The sequence below is a fragment of the Eschscholzia californica genome, unplaced genomic scaffold, assembly GCF_041429995.1.
Source record: "Eschscholzia californica isolate CP2 unplaced genomic scaffold, dmEscCali1.0.p SCAF_5, whole genome shotgun sequence".
NCBI classification, from domain to species: domain Eukaryota; kingdom Viridiplantae; phylum Streptophyta; class Magnoliopsida; order Ranunculales; family Papaveraceae; genus Eschscholzia; species Eschscholzia californica.
Window position 1 is genome coordinate 41,811,329 of NW_028238472.1, and position 16,924 is coordinate 41,828,252.

Consider the following 16,924-nt stretch of genomic DNA (forward strand, 5'->3'; position numbering starts at 1 on the left):
CACAACAACTGAATGACTATTTACTTTGTGTAAAAGAAAGTGTCCTAGTTCAAGATCTTGATATTTTTCGGATTTCATTTGGATTTCCTAGTATCTCCTCTAAAAATAAATATTGGGTCATCATAAATTCTTTTTAATTTTAACAAATAAATATTCAAATCATGTACCACACTGATTATACAATTTCAAATATTTCCGTCAAAAAGTAGAAAAGAAAATGTGAATTATAATATACGCTTTAAGATCAACTAGTTTGCTTTTCATTGAGATAATAGATAGAGATCGGGTTGTTTTGCATTTTATCCTTTCGCAACATAATAGCCAAAGTACTCTTCGATTCCGACCCACCCTAAGTTATGCTTATGTTGTGGTTTCTTCATACCTTTTTCTAAAGGATGAGCAAACCATCTATATATCTAAAATAAATAAATAAAATTGGGGATATAAATAATTGAAACAAATAAAATTACTTTTTTTTTTTTTGTTGCAAACAAATAAAATACTTACCCTCTATGTTGGTGATACCCAATTTCAATGTGTTTTCATGCTCATTACAATCACTCATACCTGCATCTTAAAATTTCTTACTCCTTTCTTCTAATGAGTTTCTGTCTCATCTATCTCCTCATTGTCCCTTTTAGATACATAAGTAGTGATATTTATGGTAAAATTTCAGTGATTAACATTAAATGGCAGCTTAGCTAGACAAAATATTTTGTAATTATTTCAGTAATTAATTCATTCATTCATGTTATTATTTCAATCGTTAGAATTAATGTGAATTTAGAAAAATATTCTTAATTTATTAAGTAAAATTACTTATTAAGGTGGTTATATCTATACAATTACATATTCAAATCATTCAGATTCTATACTAAAAAGTAAAATATTAAATGTGTGGTATAGAAGATCTTTAGGTCCCCTCTTTATGGATTAACATATGTCTAGTTAGAAAAAAGTAATAATCTTGGGTCTATAAGAATAAGAGCCATCATTTCTAGTTAATCACCGATATGTGTTGATGATGTTCGTCGTTTAGGTCATAGTCCCCCAGCCGTGTTTAAAGATCATTTTAGGTCATACAGAAGGATTTTAGTATACGTTAAGTCTTGGGGAGGCATTCAATGTCCGATAAGCCTTTGGGAGGCGTTTAGCGATCAATGTAGGTCGTAGTGACTTGTGAGGGTTCAATTGCCTCTTTGTAGGATATTGGAGGTAGATCCCCTTTCTGCATAGCATTGGTAGGGTTTTGGACACCTTGACGAAGTGTTAAACCTTTAGGGTGAGGGTTGAGTTCTCCCGTTTCTACTTCTGCCCGTGGTGTGTGTTCCTTCGAGTAAGCTTCAATTTGATGCTCCCTCTATGTTGTGTCGAGACGCACGCTTGGATTGTCTCTAAGTCCAGTAGAGTTCTAGATTCTTCACGCTTCTTAGATGCTCCATGTCCCCCTAATTAGGGTAAAACTAGAGAAGTTCTAACTTTTAACCAATAAAAGGATTTTAGGGTTTCTAGAGCAACCCAAACATAAAATATAAATCAGACATGCACCTTGCTACCACCATTTCCTGCAAGGGTATCAAGCTCATCTGACAAGGGAACTTTCTCTATTTTGCTCTCTTTCTCAGAGCTATGCCCCTCATCATAGGCCGCCAATAACGTTCCACATCTTCTTACAGAAAAAAACAATAGTTGAAAGACAATATAATAATCAAAGGTATTTAACATCTTTGTCCACATAACTACACGAAACTCTGGTTCGATTTCAGAGAAGGATCAAAACTTTATATTAATTAGTGGAGTTAAAAGTTTATCAAAGATTTGAGCAACCATCTCGTTTGCGTCTCATCAGCTCTGAGACATTCCCTTCATAATCCCCTGAAATGAGTTTCCAATTCCTGCCCCAACAGCTTCTGCCAAATACTTGGCCTGCACAAACAAACAACCTATCAGTCAACCCAACAGAGATATAGACCCTGCTATCTGATGAACTCAAATCAACTGCTACCCAACCAGTTCGAAATCGATTACCTCTTGAACTGTCTTCCCGAGATCGAATGCATCTTTCACTCTGTGCTTCAAGAACGTCCATGTCTCTCGAAAATCTGTAACAGAGATTTGCTTGCGCAATTTCAATTTAGTGTATTTATTATAAACATAGGTTCTATCTAAAAATAGAAGAATTTTATGTTCAAAAGAGTTGCCCTGATTCAAGGGCGTACATTCGATTTATTCCGAAAAATAACTATGAAAAATCGGAGCTGAAGAAATGATGAATCTTATCACATGAAACAGTTCTAATAAACAACAAAGTGTTGGTTCGAATTTACTCGGTGAATTATCGGTTAGCATGTAAACTTCTGCGGCCGAATATATTCCTCCAAGAACAGCGCGCTTCAGATACCAGTCGATGTCAGAGGCGTGATCCCCGGAAGCATGCCAGATTTCATCTATCAGCACCGCTCGCTGTTTAAAACTTGTAGAAATATTAATCGGCTCAACCTGTAATGAAACGTAAAAGTTAGTGTATTTATATAAGTGGAGCGGATCAAATGAGATGAACAGGTATGGAGTGCGAGACCTGAATGCTGAGAGCTTGAGCCCACTTCGATATGTAAGGTTCTTGCATTTCTAGCCGTATCTGGATGAGTTTTACGATGCGGTCACTTTGCATAAGGTTTCTCAAGTTCTCTTCCGACTCAATTTTATCTATCAATCTTTGCAGGCAGTCATCCATGAAAAACTGATTTCAAGCAAATGGAATATATCACCTTCAAACTCGATTACGACGTGTATAGATGTTATTATGGAATGTAAATGCTCATTTACAGATGTTGAATTTAGTCGAAATAAAAAAGTAGTTTATCCTGTAGTATGGATCAGAGTTTCCTGGCTCTTGGGCTTGATGGGCTTATAAGGGTAGAGTGATTTCACCTTTGGGCACTTGGTGGGGCGTGCCCCAACGGTTATGTGGCCTTGCCCCCGAGGGCAGCTGCACCAGAAACACAAATCGACTTTTCAGTGGAACAGCGAACTTTTCTGATATGCATGTTCAAGTTGACATTTGTTTGGGTAAGATAAATACGCTTTGAAATCGCCGAATTATCTTACAGATTGCTCAGTTGCACTTGCGAACAAAAAAATACTACCAAAATTGAACCATCTATCAATGTAAAATTAACTAGTCTGGTAGATCGTAATGAAGAAAGTCTCTTTGATATTGCGTACTTAACATCCTACATGTCTGCACAATCTAAACCTTCCTCTGAGCATTTTGCTCATCATACAGAAAAACCTTTAAAACTTTATAAAAAAAGACTTAGAAGCCAATGAGATTCATTTCGATCATTTTCTCTTAATAGCTATGCTATATATTCCGCTTTAATCCGATTTCGAGTTTTGGGATGAAATTTAAATCACATCCCCGGGTTAGAAACATGAAATCTCGGAATCGGCTATTTACCAAATAGCTTAACATAAGTGCCCAAATATGCCATACGAACTGCAAACATGTGTCAACTACGATCATCTACACTCTTACGATCTTCTTCGTCCTAAATCAAAGTTGTCATTTATAGTTTTATACTAAATATATCTCCAATTCAAAAATATATACCTCTAACTATATATCAATGGAAAATAATACGGGCATTAGTGAGACAATAAGCACCTTCATACCTCGACGAGTGCTGCTTCTTTCCTTGGAAAAGATCCAACAATAGAGGGAGATATTCCTACCTCCTTGGCTCCTGAAATAATAGCAGCTTCACTCCATCCTAACCTATGCTAAAAAAAACAACAACCCACAATTCCAACAAAAAAAGTCAAAACTTTCCACAAAAATCAATTTAATCACAGAAACTATTGTTGGTTTGAGCTAGTTTTTCTCTCTTTGTGCTCTAAAGTTGATTTCACTCAACAAACAAACCATTAAAAGAAATGTTGAAAACAAACAGATCATGAAAACCAAATAACTGAAATACCCAAAACCTCAAATTTATCCTGAATCAAATTTTCTCCTTCAATTTCAATTTTCACATAATAACAAGACAAATTCTTAAACCCCCATAACTTCAAAATCAAGAAACAACTGAAAAAATGTAGAATCACAAACCACATGAGGAAGAGCAGATTGAAGAACACGAGCTTGTTCATCTTGGTAACCAACCCATTGTCGATTTTGTTGTTCTTTGTCTTTCCTTCTTGAACTCTGCTTCTCAAAACTATGAATCTCATCTACTGTTTCTTTTGATGCTCTTGCTGTTTCAGAAGTTAGGGTATCATTTTCTGGGTTCTGCTGGGGTAGTATTTTTGTATGAGATATAGGTTGAGGAATTGAATCTGTTAAGAAACGATGAGTGATGGGGATGGCGGTGGTCGGAGGAGGTGGAGGTGGAGGAAAGAGGTGGCGATTTAAGTTGTTAAGGTGGTGGCCCCGGAGAAGGGGGAGGCGCTTCACAACTGATCGGTACATAACTAGAGAGTAGAGAGTTCAGAAGGAGAATCGGAAATGTGTACAAATCTGAGGAGACAGAAAAGAAATTACACTTGGCAAGGGAACGTACTTTTAGCCGGACCAGCGGGAATAGTCAGTCGGAGGGAAGAGTCAGTCGGAACCACTAACAACTTCAATGGGTCGACCGTGGGCGCCCATGAGTCCGAGACGGACACTACCCGACCGGACCGGCAAATTTAATCGGACGGACACGGACAAGAGGCTCTAACCGGCATTCCGCCCGAGTCCGATCGATAAGCCTGACCGATTGATATTTTCGACTTAACTTAGACATTTTAATCATTAAGCATATGGTCAGTTTCTATACAGGTGTATCTATACAAGTGTGTCTGTATTCCCAAAAATTTTGTGAAGTTGCTTTCTTTCGGTCGATGTTTTGGGAAACAAAAAAACTTTTGCAAAATTTCACCGGATAGGAAGACTAAAAATTTCTTTCAAACACATCCTCCTTCTGATCTTCATCTGTTATGTCTTTCTCGCTTATGTCTCTCTCTGATCTCTCTCAAATCTCTCTGTCTTTGATATCTCTCTCTCTCTCGAATCAGACTTAGGACATAAATTAGCTAATGAGGTTAATTGTAAAAGGAGAATGGAGATTAATAAATTAGGGGTTAATTCCATTTTGGCCCCCTAAAGATGACCAGCTCACCAAAATGGCCCCCTAAAGATGACCAACTTCCATTTTGGCTCCCTTTTAATCTCTTCCGTTAGTCAACTTTAACTGTTGAGTTATTTTTTCCTTTTCTACCCTTTCTTCAAAACTCTTTCTCTCTTTATCCTTTGTCACTTTCTTCTTGCCGGAAGTTGGCCGATCACCAACTGGCGACAACATTTATAAATTTGTTTTCTCTTCTTCATCTTCTCCATTCTCCCCTAAGCAACATAAATAGAACAGGATATACCTAAATAATAGTGGATCTAGATGAAAGATGTGAAATCAACAGTAACCCAGAAATTTTTTACAAATCTAAAAGGTGAGAAAGGGGAAGAGTAGTTAAATGACCCATCCTTCAAACACTCCATCTTAAACCATCCACGACCCACACAAACACACCATCATCACCAATCTCTATCTCTATTACTGAACTCTTTCTCTGTCTAGAAATGATGCTTTGTTCAATGGCCCAGCTGGACCAATTTTAATTGAGATTAAAACAAGGAATGAATGGGAGAAGTGAAACAAGGAAAGATGTCTTCCAATCACACCTATAATACAAGTTTCCTAAACTATCGTCTTGTACCCTCCCAACCAAAACTAACTCATAAAAAAACGGAAGTTGTTTGAAGCAAGTTTCCAAGTTTTTGATGCACACATTAAAAACCTATAAATCAAAAAAGTAACACAAATCAAAAAGAGGGGGCAGTATTACAATCTTTAGTGAGTGAGAGAAAAAAAAATGACGAAAAGAATTGGGGAATCGTGATTAACGTTTCGAGATTCAATCTAGGTGATGAAATCAGAAGAGAGGAATTTCATCGAATCTAAAAATGCAAATAGGTCTCTCAGATGGAGTGCTGCTTCTTCCTCCTCTTCTTCTAAATCAGAATGCTTCTTCTTGTGAACCAATTTTTTTTCTTTGTATAAATACAGTGAAAGAGAGAAGAAACAAAAAAACCCTTAATAAACTACTTCGCTTCCTAATCGGATACTTCTTCTTCGAGATCAGAATCTTCTAGAACAGATTTATTCTTCTACTAAACTCAATGAAAGAGAGAAAAAGGAAAAAACCAAACCCTGAATAGATCAAATCTCTTCCAAATCTAGTTATACTTCTAAATCGAGTGTTTTTTTCCAAATCTGTCTGCTTCTTCTAAATCTTACTGCTTCTTCAATATTGAGAGTTGTAGAGGGAAGAGAGATCAAGAGTTCTGGAGAAACAAAGAGAGATGGAGAGTTGCAGAGAGAAGAAGAGAGATCGAGAGTTGTGAAGATAACACAAAGAGGACTGAAGGGTTTTAGGCCGTCGGTAACCAGTCAACCTCCGGCGGATGGTGGCCGTCGACCGGTGAAAATAAAATAACAGAGGATAGAGAGGGACAAAGTTTTGAATAAAGGGGTAGAAAAGGTAAAGTTAACCCAACAGTTAAAGTTGACTAACGAAAAAGATCAAAAGGGGGCTAAAATGGAAGTTGGTCATCTTTAGGGGGCCATTTTGGTGAGTTGGTCATCTTTAGGGGGCCAAAATGGAATTAACCCATAAATTAGCTACGGGAGAAAATAATGGAGTTATAACCACCATATCCCTGAAGGCATCTTCGGATGGAATAGGTCCAACAAAGTGCATGGGAAACCCTACAAGATCTATGCAACAACCAAAGAAGCATAAACCATCGTCTGCCTTCCCTAATATCAAACTTGATTTTTTATAATAATAATAATAATAATAATAATAATAATAATAATAATAATAATAATAAAATATCAAGATTGTTTTTATCATCGTCATCCAGAACATCATCATCACCACCTTCATTAATCTCCCTCCGAAACTCTAGAGTTTCAGTGGACTGAAACCCCGTAGTTTCAACCGAGTAAAACTCTAAAGTTTCAATCAAGCTACACGAAGAGAGAGATTTGAGGGATGGCGACAGAGATCTGGAAGAGAGGGAGAGGAAGATATGAAAGGAGAAATAAAATGATTGTTTTAATAATCGGAAGTGGTGGCCGGAGATGGGAGGAGACAGAGGAAGAAGAAACTAAAAAGAAAAATATTAAGGATGTCTGGTGTTTGGAAGAAACAAAATATCACAATTTTTTGTTTCCACCAATAAATTGGTACCCCGGAAAATAAGTTTATTTCCTTAAAACATCGACCTTTATTTTGTTTTTTTGAGAAATCGACTGTGATAGGATAAATCTTGATGGCAAACTGGTTCCATCGAGACTCGATCCCATGACCTCATGGGTTTAAGAGGGGGTGTCCAACCGTTGCACCAAAGGGTGGTGGACACCTTCTTTTGCTAAGATACATGTTTTTGACGTGAAAAAAATGAGAGGAAGTTTTGAAAGTGTCATCTTTTAGTGTCAAAAGCGCCTCTCTTAAGGCAAATTCGAAGGGACTCTGTGAAGAAAGGGCGTACTTTTAGCACTTACAAGGGACACTTTTAAAACTTCCAAAAGTGAGTTAGTTGTAGATCGACAATGATGTTATAAGCCTCATCAGGAGTCATTTAGAGAGAAAATAAGCCGCCTAATAAGAGTCGGGCACATCAGCATGTGGTTAGCACGTGGGCCGGTAATTTTAAAGTCCTATTGTCCAAAACCCATCAAAATTTATGAAATTTTTCGAGTTTAATGGCGGCCAAACTCGGGTTTAGACCATCGAAATGGAGGATATCTTTACTCACTACTCAAGAAAAGGACACCTACAAACGTTGTCAACATGAGTGCATCAATGCCAAGGCCTAGTAGATCACTTGAGATTATCGAAAGTTCGAGAAGCTCGACGTGCTGATGTCGGACAAATACTAATAGTAAGGTTAGGTGGAATACTTAGCACTTCAAAACCCTATCCCGACCAATATATTTTATCGGGTCAATCGAGTTGGACTAACGTTCGGTTTCGACTGTACATGGGCACAAACAGACTCAGCTATCCATAACAGGTTTTAGACAATATATAATGACGAGTCTTTTATAAGAATGCTCTAATATAATACTACCCTTTTGCAAAAATTGTGTTGTCCGATTGGTTGTGCATCTACTCAAAAAGTTCAGAAATCACATATCGTTGATTATTGATTTTATGTTACATAAATTCAAGACGAGCATAAATTGGTTATAAGGCCTCACAGGTCGGTTCTTTATGGCCTTTATGACCTAAGATGTCTTCGTTGCCCGTTGGCTGTCCATATACTGAAACAAACTCAGAGGCCAAAGATTCGATAAAAGAGGTGAAAATTCATCACTTATTGAATTTATGTTAAAGGTGTGTATAAAGTAAATGAAGGAGGGCACTGAGGGGAAGAAACTGCTCTGCAACGGAGGGATTTTAGGGGTTGGTGGCGCAACCTCCTAATTCCTCTCCCGGAGCAGTTCTTGGCGGTTTTTCGTTTAAATCTTTGATTTTCTCCCTACAATTCCTCAAACCGACTCTACAATCCATCCCCGGTCTTCCATTTCTATACATCTTCTCAGTTAATATTCACTTTAAACTTCATGATTCGATATAAATAAGTTCCAAATCGACAACTCTCCATCAAAAGTTAGATCCATTAAAAGAGAATCGATTTTTGCATCAGTGTTGAACGAAGATGAAGATGAACTTTAGAAGATTGTGGTAAATCTCTCTAATTGAGAATTGAGATTGTACTCCTAGAGAGAGAAAATAGATCTATCAAAAGAGGCACATATTGTGTATAAAAAATAACGAAGATCTGTGTTTCAAGTATAAAATCACTAGAAGAGAATCGACATCATAATCTCTGTGTTGGATGGCATTCATTCTAGTATCGTCATATTACTACTTATTTAGTATAATTTTATTATTGTTGATCTTATATGATCCTTAATTCGTGACCTTTAGGGTCCTTGATTCGTAACCTTTAGAGTTTTGTTAATTTATTGTTGCTATCTTGTAATTCTTAGAATCTCTTTTCTTTTCTATTGAACTCCAAAATTCTGTGGAGTTTGGGGTTAGATTTAAAATAGGATCAAGGAATTCAAGAGATATTTTGAAGTCTGATTCCAAAGATTTAGTATTTTCTTCCTCGGACGGCATATACAACATCCCTCGGAGATAACGGAATGAAACCAAGCGTTAAGAGAATCTAGGCCTTCAATTACCATTCAATTCACCAGAAGAGCAAGCACCACTGACGCGTTTTGACTTAGCGCATTCAACATAAGTCCAAAATATCGGCAACATGTGTTTTTGCCCCTTTCAAGTTCAATTATTACGTAATCCTTGATGTAATGTTACTAATTGTGGACATTGTTCTTTGATGAATGAAAGGTTTATTCAAAAAAAAAAAAAAAGTAAATGAAGGAAGAGATGGACTTTGAGGCTTCATAAGATGGGTCTTTATGGCACTTTGGCCCAAGATGTACTTGTTACCAATTGGTTGTGCATCTACTAAAAAGCGAGACGACACGTGTACGATACCCAATAGATAGAAATTCATCATTTATTGAATTCATGTTAAAAGGTATAAATATAACAAATGTAATAATAAATGGTGTTCCATTCATCATTTAGATTCACAAGAGACCATTAGGTGCGAGCCCATTCGGTACAAACTCACCGAAATTCACTCTAGTAGGATATTTTTGTGAATTCGGTGGACTCGCACCGAATTGTGAATTCAGTGGACTCTCACCGAATTCACAAGAGGTGCCTTTTAACAAGAATGGGGGGCCTATAAAATTTCCCCTTTATCAAATTGATAGCAGAGCGTTGCTAAAAGGGACAGCAATAATGGGGCCAAATGTGTTCCATAAATGTTGAGCATACCAATCCATTTACAAATACTCACCAAAATACACAACTAGAAGCTCATTTTATAGTCCCAGAATTCTCAATAAATTCCTGCTAACAAAATCATATAGATCAGGAAATATCAGTACTGAGAATCTATAAAGGCCAGCTTCTTTGAATCCTCCCTAGACTGGCCGAGATGCTCGATCTTGAATCTAGGTTGAACCTCAAATGGCAGTTAGAAGTTTATTGGAAATGGATTAATTGCAAGTCACAGATTTCTTCGAAATGCCATCAGATTTTATGAGTTTGCAATACGTGAGAGCTTTGTGTACTGCACAGTCAATTTCTTCCTCCTTTATCTCATATATAAAAAACGTAGTGAAGGCAAAGGGAACACCTGCATTTAGTTCAAATAACTTATTAGTCGTTGACTTATAAAATGAATGTACAAATAGCGTGCAGGCTAGCCGTAGTATATGTGATAACCCCGCCCCCAGCAACCTGCTGATAGCCTGATAGTGTCCCCGATTAGATGCAACTGTGTGGCCCAGTGTTTTGTTCATTGCTTTAGCTTTCAGATGCCCACCAAAAGTGTCGATATATATAAGAAAACACAGTCTGCCCCATTCACGACGTGGTGATTTAGATCAGTATTGAGTCTGTCGGGAGATTCATGGTGTCATCCTGTACTTCACCAATGTCAATGTGGTTTGATGTGAATTTATGACAGCCACCCTAAGAAAACAAAACCTGGTCCAAGCGGTGGCGGCTAATCAAGACAACACTGGTAAGTCGTCAGGGTGAGGCGTCATAGTGTTCAAGGAAAGTCATCTTATCTCTATCCACCATCCTCCAACCTTGAGTCGTACTCTTCGGATGCAAGGACACTAGCATGAGAGACGTAATAAAATAAAGCATGAGATCTGCGACTGACCTATAACAAATGTTCTTTGAATTGGTAATGTTCCGAGAAGACTCAAGAACAATAGAAAGATGGAAACCTGTTTCATCCAAAGGTAACATATTAGATCAAATTTATAGCAATCCAATTAACTAAAACAAGCACGCTGGATTTTTTGGAGAAAAATGTAATGTTGGTTAAGGATATCATCCTTGTGCCTCAAGCTGTGACTTTTAGCCATCAGAAACCGACAGCGAGTTTTATTAGATACCGTCATAGTTATAAATTGAATTCTGATTATCCGCGGAAAATAACAAAAACAAGAGAAAGAAGTATGTATTATGTAATCGTGAATAAATACCTTGAAAAATAGGGTCCAGTCTTTCCCCTTGCAAAGTGAATGTAAATCATTGACAGCAGAATTCCACACCAACGCAGCCAATAGACCAAATCGATGGCACCTCTCTTGTGGAAAGTCGAAACTCGATGGAGGGAGTTTCTCAATTTTATAGCCAAATCTATACCACAAGATATCAGTTCTTAGTCCTAATTATGCTATTGTAGTTTGTAGAAAACTACTCCAGCAATAATCGACAAGAGTCCTTGATGGGTCACTTGTCGATTATTTTCACTAATTAGAAAATTGGACACACTCAATATTCACTAAATAGAAATTGGCAGTAAATAAAAGTTGGCTTACATTTTGGCAGGTAGAATGCCATGAATGAACAAAAAGAGTGCTGTCAGCATTAGAAGCTTTGATACAGCTGTGACCAGTGTATACCCAGAGGCAATGAAGTAATAATAAAAGGCAACCAACACAAACAGTGTGGAGATTGTATGTCTTTTATCCTTCCAGAGAAGTGTATCGGCAACTGCAAAATCACCACGGTGGAATTTATCGCAATCCAATTAGTGACCTAAAAACTTTTAGTCTTTATGGGATATATTTAGGGATAAAGATGAAAAGGAGATAATGTCTAAGAAAGTCATATCGCATTTAGGCATGCAGAGAGCCGAATAAAAATGCATATACGAGAATTAACTAAATTAGAAAGGTATATAGAAAGTTGAAGTAATGGGTCGTGGGTATATACCCTTTCCACCTCCAAGAAACATCCGAGATTTTGATGGTCCTTCTCTTTTAGGTTTAGCTTTTAAATGCGAGTACGAGTCAATTGTTCTCCTAAGACCCTCCTACATGAAAAAATTGAAACAAACTAGCAATAAGCACAGAAGATCTGTCAAAATATATGCACCCAAGCAAAGCTTTTGGAAGAACTCTATCCAGAAAGGTTGTAGAGCCAAAAAAAAAAGGCAAAGTGTTTGAGAATCAGATATTTGTGTTATTCTTGACAAGAGATTGAATTAGTAAGCATCTACAACTAATGCTGCATAATAAGATGAGCTGACGATCTGTGGAACTTTGAACTGACAATAGACTATAGTTGCATTTTCCTCTTAGACGAAACATGAATTGGTATATGCATACTCATTTGTCTTTTTTGAATGTACTGCGAGTTTAGGTTTAAGATGCTTGTGGACAGTGGACACCAACCTGAAGTGAGACGATCGGTGTATAAAAGATACGGTCCTTGGCTTTTGAACAATTGAATGTTCGGCTACACGAGAGAAGCCTAATTCTTGATGGTGTTAGTTGTGGCACAGGCATCCCATATGGCCCTAATACCTTATAGATCAACTCTACCAAATGTGCGATCGGCATCATAACAGGGGCAGCGATCTTGATACTCGGTCTGCAAACTAGATAAAGTTATACCAAAAAGATTGTACATTCTTATGAATAAAAATGATCCAAGAACTTCAGCAAGTACCTCTCATAGCCAAGACCTTTAAGGATGAGCGAGACAAACTCCCAAAATTTTATTGGTTCCATATTGGTTATGAAGTAGGCCTGCAGACATATCTCCATTCGAGTGTTAACATATAAGGCTTCCAAAAACTCGAATTAACCCACAGACTTCAAGGGAAAGGAGTTAGTACCTGACCAGCAGCCCTCTGAGCGAGAGCACGTTCAGAAGCTAGGGCTTTCTCAGCACAAATATGGGCATGAGCAACATTTTCAACGTACGTAAAATCGTACATGTTATTTCCATCACCTATAATGAACTGATGAAAATCAAAACAGATAAGTATTAAGAGATGACATTCTACAACTAGAAGTGGGCAGATATCTACTAAAATATTAGAACTCTAATGAAAACAGAGAACTTGTACGTAAACTAAATGTACTCTTACCTTAGACTTTCCAGCTCTAGCAGCTGTAACTAAAGATGGAACCAATAGCCTATCACCGGGCCCGAATATACTACTTGGACGTATACAGCATGTTAGGAGGCCGTCCTTATCATTTGCCTTCAACACCAAGGCCTCTCCTTCAGCTTTAGTTGCCGAATAAGAATCATTGTGCTGAAAAACAGGAAAGGCCACACTCAGTAAAATGAATAGAAAAAGGCGGGAGGTTTGGGATTCGAGGCTATGGTTTGAAACATCATATATATCATAAATATATAACTAGACATCAGTTTTCTCGAAGAACAATAAGTATATGAAAAAGTCAAAAACCTTAGGCGGGTAATGCAGTGATTCATCTCCATTAAGTATTCCATGAACTCCATCGAACACCACACTAGGCGAGCTAGTATAGATGAGTCTCTTTACTTTGCACTCAATGCAAGCATCAATTACATTTTTAGTTCCTGCAAAACAAAACTACTGTTCAGAGAAGCGAGGTGCTTCTAGAACATCACTTCCTGATTCTTATGACATGCTTTAAAGTTCAAATGCTTGACCTTCTACATTGACTGAATAATGGAGCTGGTGATTGTTAACCGACGAATCTGGAGCTGCCATATGAAATACAACTTCAGCCCCTTGAAATGCTGCAGAAACAGAAAAAATATAGCTAAGAAGATGGTACACTAAATGATACGTTTTTTTTTTTGGAAACAGTAAGGATCGGATCTAGGGCTTTAACTTAAGGGGGGCCAATGTGTTAGCAAAATTTGATAGTTTTTCACACTATCTTTTTTACATATTATGAATGAATTTTGATTTACACATTATATATACTTTTAACATGATATAGATCTTAAAAAAACACAACTCTTTTTATCGAACGGCAATAGATAACTATAAAATCTATGTTTTTCAACCATTGATCTTATAATACATCTTCAAACTTCTTTTGATGAACATGTAAGAATAGATAACATCTCAAAAGGAACGAAGGAACATGTTTGAATCCTTCGACTGGCTTATAACCTAGTTATTAGGAACTGCAATGTTTAGATTCTGGAGTACATTTTACTTAGCAGCTGGCTAAACTAATTTACAAATTAGGGTATGTGGATTTTCATAATAGGTTGAATATAAATCCGAAAGTAGTAAGACCAAAGAGAGATCCAAATTCCTCACAATATTCTTCTGTAAGTCGGATTTTAATCTGATTCATTTTCAGTACTGATGCAGGAAACTAGAAGTCATTTGATAATCAATATTTATGATTAAGTTACTTCATCAAGTTTCTTACTACTCTTGGGTTTGGCTCAATCAATTTGAAATTCGCTACTGGCTTAGAAATGATTAACACCAAAAACTACATAAATCCATGAAAAACATTTGTTAGTTTGTGATTCACTAAAAGAGAGGGGACTAAGGAGTACAAACTGTAAAGAGTTCATGAGGGGGCAATGGCCCCTCCTGTCCGGCTGGCTCTTACATAGTTTTGTGCCTGGATTTGAACCCTGGTCTCTTTAATGGAAAAATGAAGCATGTCACCTACCACCCAAATGAAGTGGGCTTCACGATTACTTTCTTAAGTTTCCACTTTGTAACGCCCATAACCACAGGTCCCGCGATCGAAACCTGGCTCTGATACCACTTTGTAACGCCCCAAGCCTTAGCAGTTATCGATATTGTCCCCGCTTTGTCCACCTCATCACACAGGTACGGGGTTTTGTTCTTGGCGAAGGCACCACGAGCCCACCCAAAAGGCCTCGATACTTACTAAACTTGAGGGTACACCTATAGCCCAGTATCCGGACACTCTTGCGAGTGATGTGGGACTATTACAGTTTCAATTAAATCAAGATAACATTGATCCAACCTAAGTTAAAATATGGCATAAGGCTCATGATCATGGCATAAGATGAACAAATAAAACAGTACAAATGTGACAGAAGTAATTAGAATTATGGTGCATTAGAGATTTTTTTTGTGACCTTTAATGACTTGGGTCTTGTCCCTAAGATCGGCGGACACATATTCAGCACCACCCAAACAAAGAGCATCAGCAAGACTTCCTTCTTCCTCATCTGGTTCAAGCTTGATGGTAGTACCTAAGTCAGCAATTCGAACCACCCATTGTCGAGATTCGATAAGCATTTCCACCAAATGCCTTGCAGCGAAACCCCGTCCACCAGTTACAACACAACATTTTAAATCCCTTTTCATTCTTATATGAATCTACTCTTCTCTCTGCAAATTCAATTAAAACCCAACAAAAGATCTTATTGATTTGAATTATTAGCAGCAATTCATATAAAATATATAGGGCATTTCATTTTGATTAGAAGAACTAATCAATATTCTAAGTTTAAACATTGAATTCGAAACTAGTATACCTCAAATTTTCAGATAAATCAAACAATGCAAGAGATTCCTAGCAATGCATTCTGGAACGAGATTGATTTGTAAGAAATTGTCAAGCAAAACTGATATAGAGGGAGAGAAAATTGGAGAGAGAGAGAGATCCCCTGTTTTGCTATTTGATGAGACATTCACCATTGATGTATCTAATTCCCCAAAATTAGGGTTGTTTTACTTTCGCGCGGGATCCAAGGAACTGCGCTCTAAGATTATTCGGGTAATCGGGTTTTCAGTAACGGTCTAGCAGGCATGAATGTCAGGTACATGGGCATGGAACCGGGTATTATTGGAAGTCCATGATGGAAATTGGGAAGTTCTATAGGCGCTATCTAATCTGTTGACACCAAAAGATTATATGCGCCCCTTTTGCTTATTGTTTGAACCCAAACTTGAAGATAATGATGAAAATGAAAATGATGAAGAGGAAAACAAGAGGATAAAATAACGAAGAAAAGAAATTGTTAACCACTTTTTGGTGTGGTGGTTGGACACCCACTTCGGAATATGAAAGTCTCAGATATATATGGTCTTTAAGGCTCATCTAAGACAGTTATAGTGCGTATTCAATTCATGAATTTTGATGTATTTTGTATTATCTATTTATGATGCATCAATGCATTGCAATGATGACTCTTGTAGTCCATTTTTGAAAACGAAAAAAAATCAGACAAGCTTGGAGAGTATGCATGACTTCTATAGAAAGAGGGAAGATTGAAAACAAGCTTAAGAGTTTGGCACGCATGGAAGTCGGGTAGAAAAATTGAATTTCACCAAAAAAGTGAAAGTCAAGTGAAACTTCGCCATCTAAAACATAAGAAACTAGTTTTTCCACTCTCTCATTTTTGCGTTTTCTCTCCTTTGAATGCACCATCTTTGATCAATTTTATAGGCAATATGAGACGTATAACTTGGTCTCTGACTTAAAGATCAAATATCAGAGGTCAAGGCAATTCGTCCAGGACCATTCAACAAGGTCAATCTCAACATCTTCCTCTTCCTTAAAACAATCTATTATATAAAATAAAATGGTGAGCGTTGACTCGGACAAACCAATGATAAATCTAGCCGTCTGTTATCCCAAGATAAATCTTGACCCTCTATTTATCGAAGATTAACAAAGCAAATAATACGTGCATAACTCTAATTTATTGCTAATAACATTGAAATAAATCCAACCGTCCGCCCCAGATCAGCAGTATTGATATAAACTTTTAGGTCCTTTTCAATTATGATTCACATTAAAAAAATCATTAATTTGGCCGTTACAAACTAAATTTCTTCATATTTAATAACCTCTCACATTTTTCAATCAATCTGGTTAAATGATTTTCAGTTTCAAACTAAATAAAAGGAGTTTTAGTTAAAAATCTTATAGAGGGAGGTTGGACAACAATCTATATAATACCTTTGTCTGATTTC

At 37.1% G+C, this 16,924-nt stretch overlaps 2 protein-coding genes across 2 annotated transcripts; both read right to left on the reverse strand.

The window, feature by feature from the left end:
* Positions 1–1,686: 1,686 nt before the first annotated feature.
* On the reverse strand, positions 1,687–4,649 carry LOC147539306 (uncharacterized). Its single transcript, XM_086643715.1, has 6 exons — positions 4,112–4,649; positions 3,676–3,783; positions 2,579–2,740; positions 2,328–2,499; positions 2,029–2,102; positions 1,687–1,926 (listed from the first exon to the last, which is right to left on the reverse strand). The coding sequence occupies exons 1-6, from the start codon at positions 4,469–4,471 to the stop codon at positions 1,846–1,848; spliced, it is 957 nt and encodes a 318-aa protein (XP_086499841.1). The 5' UTR covers positions 4,472–4,649; the 3' UTR covers positions 1,687–1,845.
* Positions 4,650–9,931: 5,282 nt separating this feature from the next.
* Positions 9,932–15,763, reverse strand: LOC147539307 (3beta-hydroxysteroid-dehydrogenase/decarboxylase-like). The gene is made up of 13 exons (XM_086642128.1): positions 15,481–15,763; positions 15,079–15,334; positions 13,648–13,737; positions 13,421–13,554; positions 13,094–13,264; positions 12,839–12,964; positions 12,670–12,749; positions 12,393–12,591; positions 11,932–12,031; positions 11,535–11,709; positions 11,196–11,352; positions 10,868–10,934; positions 9,932–10,330 (listed from the first exon to the last, which is right to left on the reverse strand). Exons 2-13 carry the CDS (start codon positions 15,308–15,310, stop codon positions 10,191–10,193), a joined length of 1,671 nt encoding a protein of 556 aa, XP_086498254.1. The 5' UTR covers positions 15,311–15,334; positions 15,481–15,763; the 3' UTR covers positions 9,932–10,190.
* Positions 15,764–16,924: the final 1,161 nt, after the last annotated feature.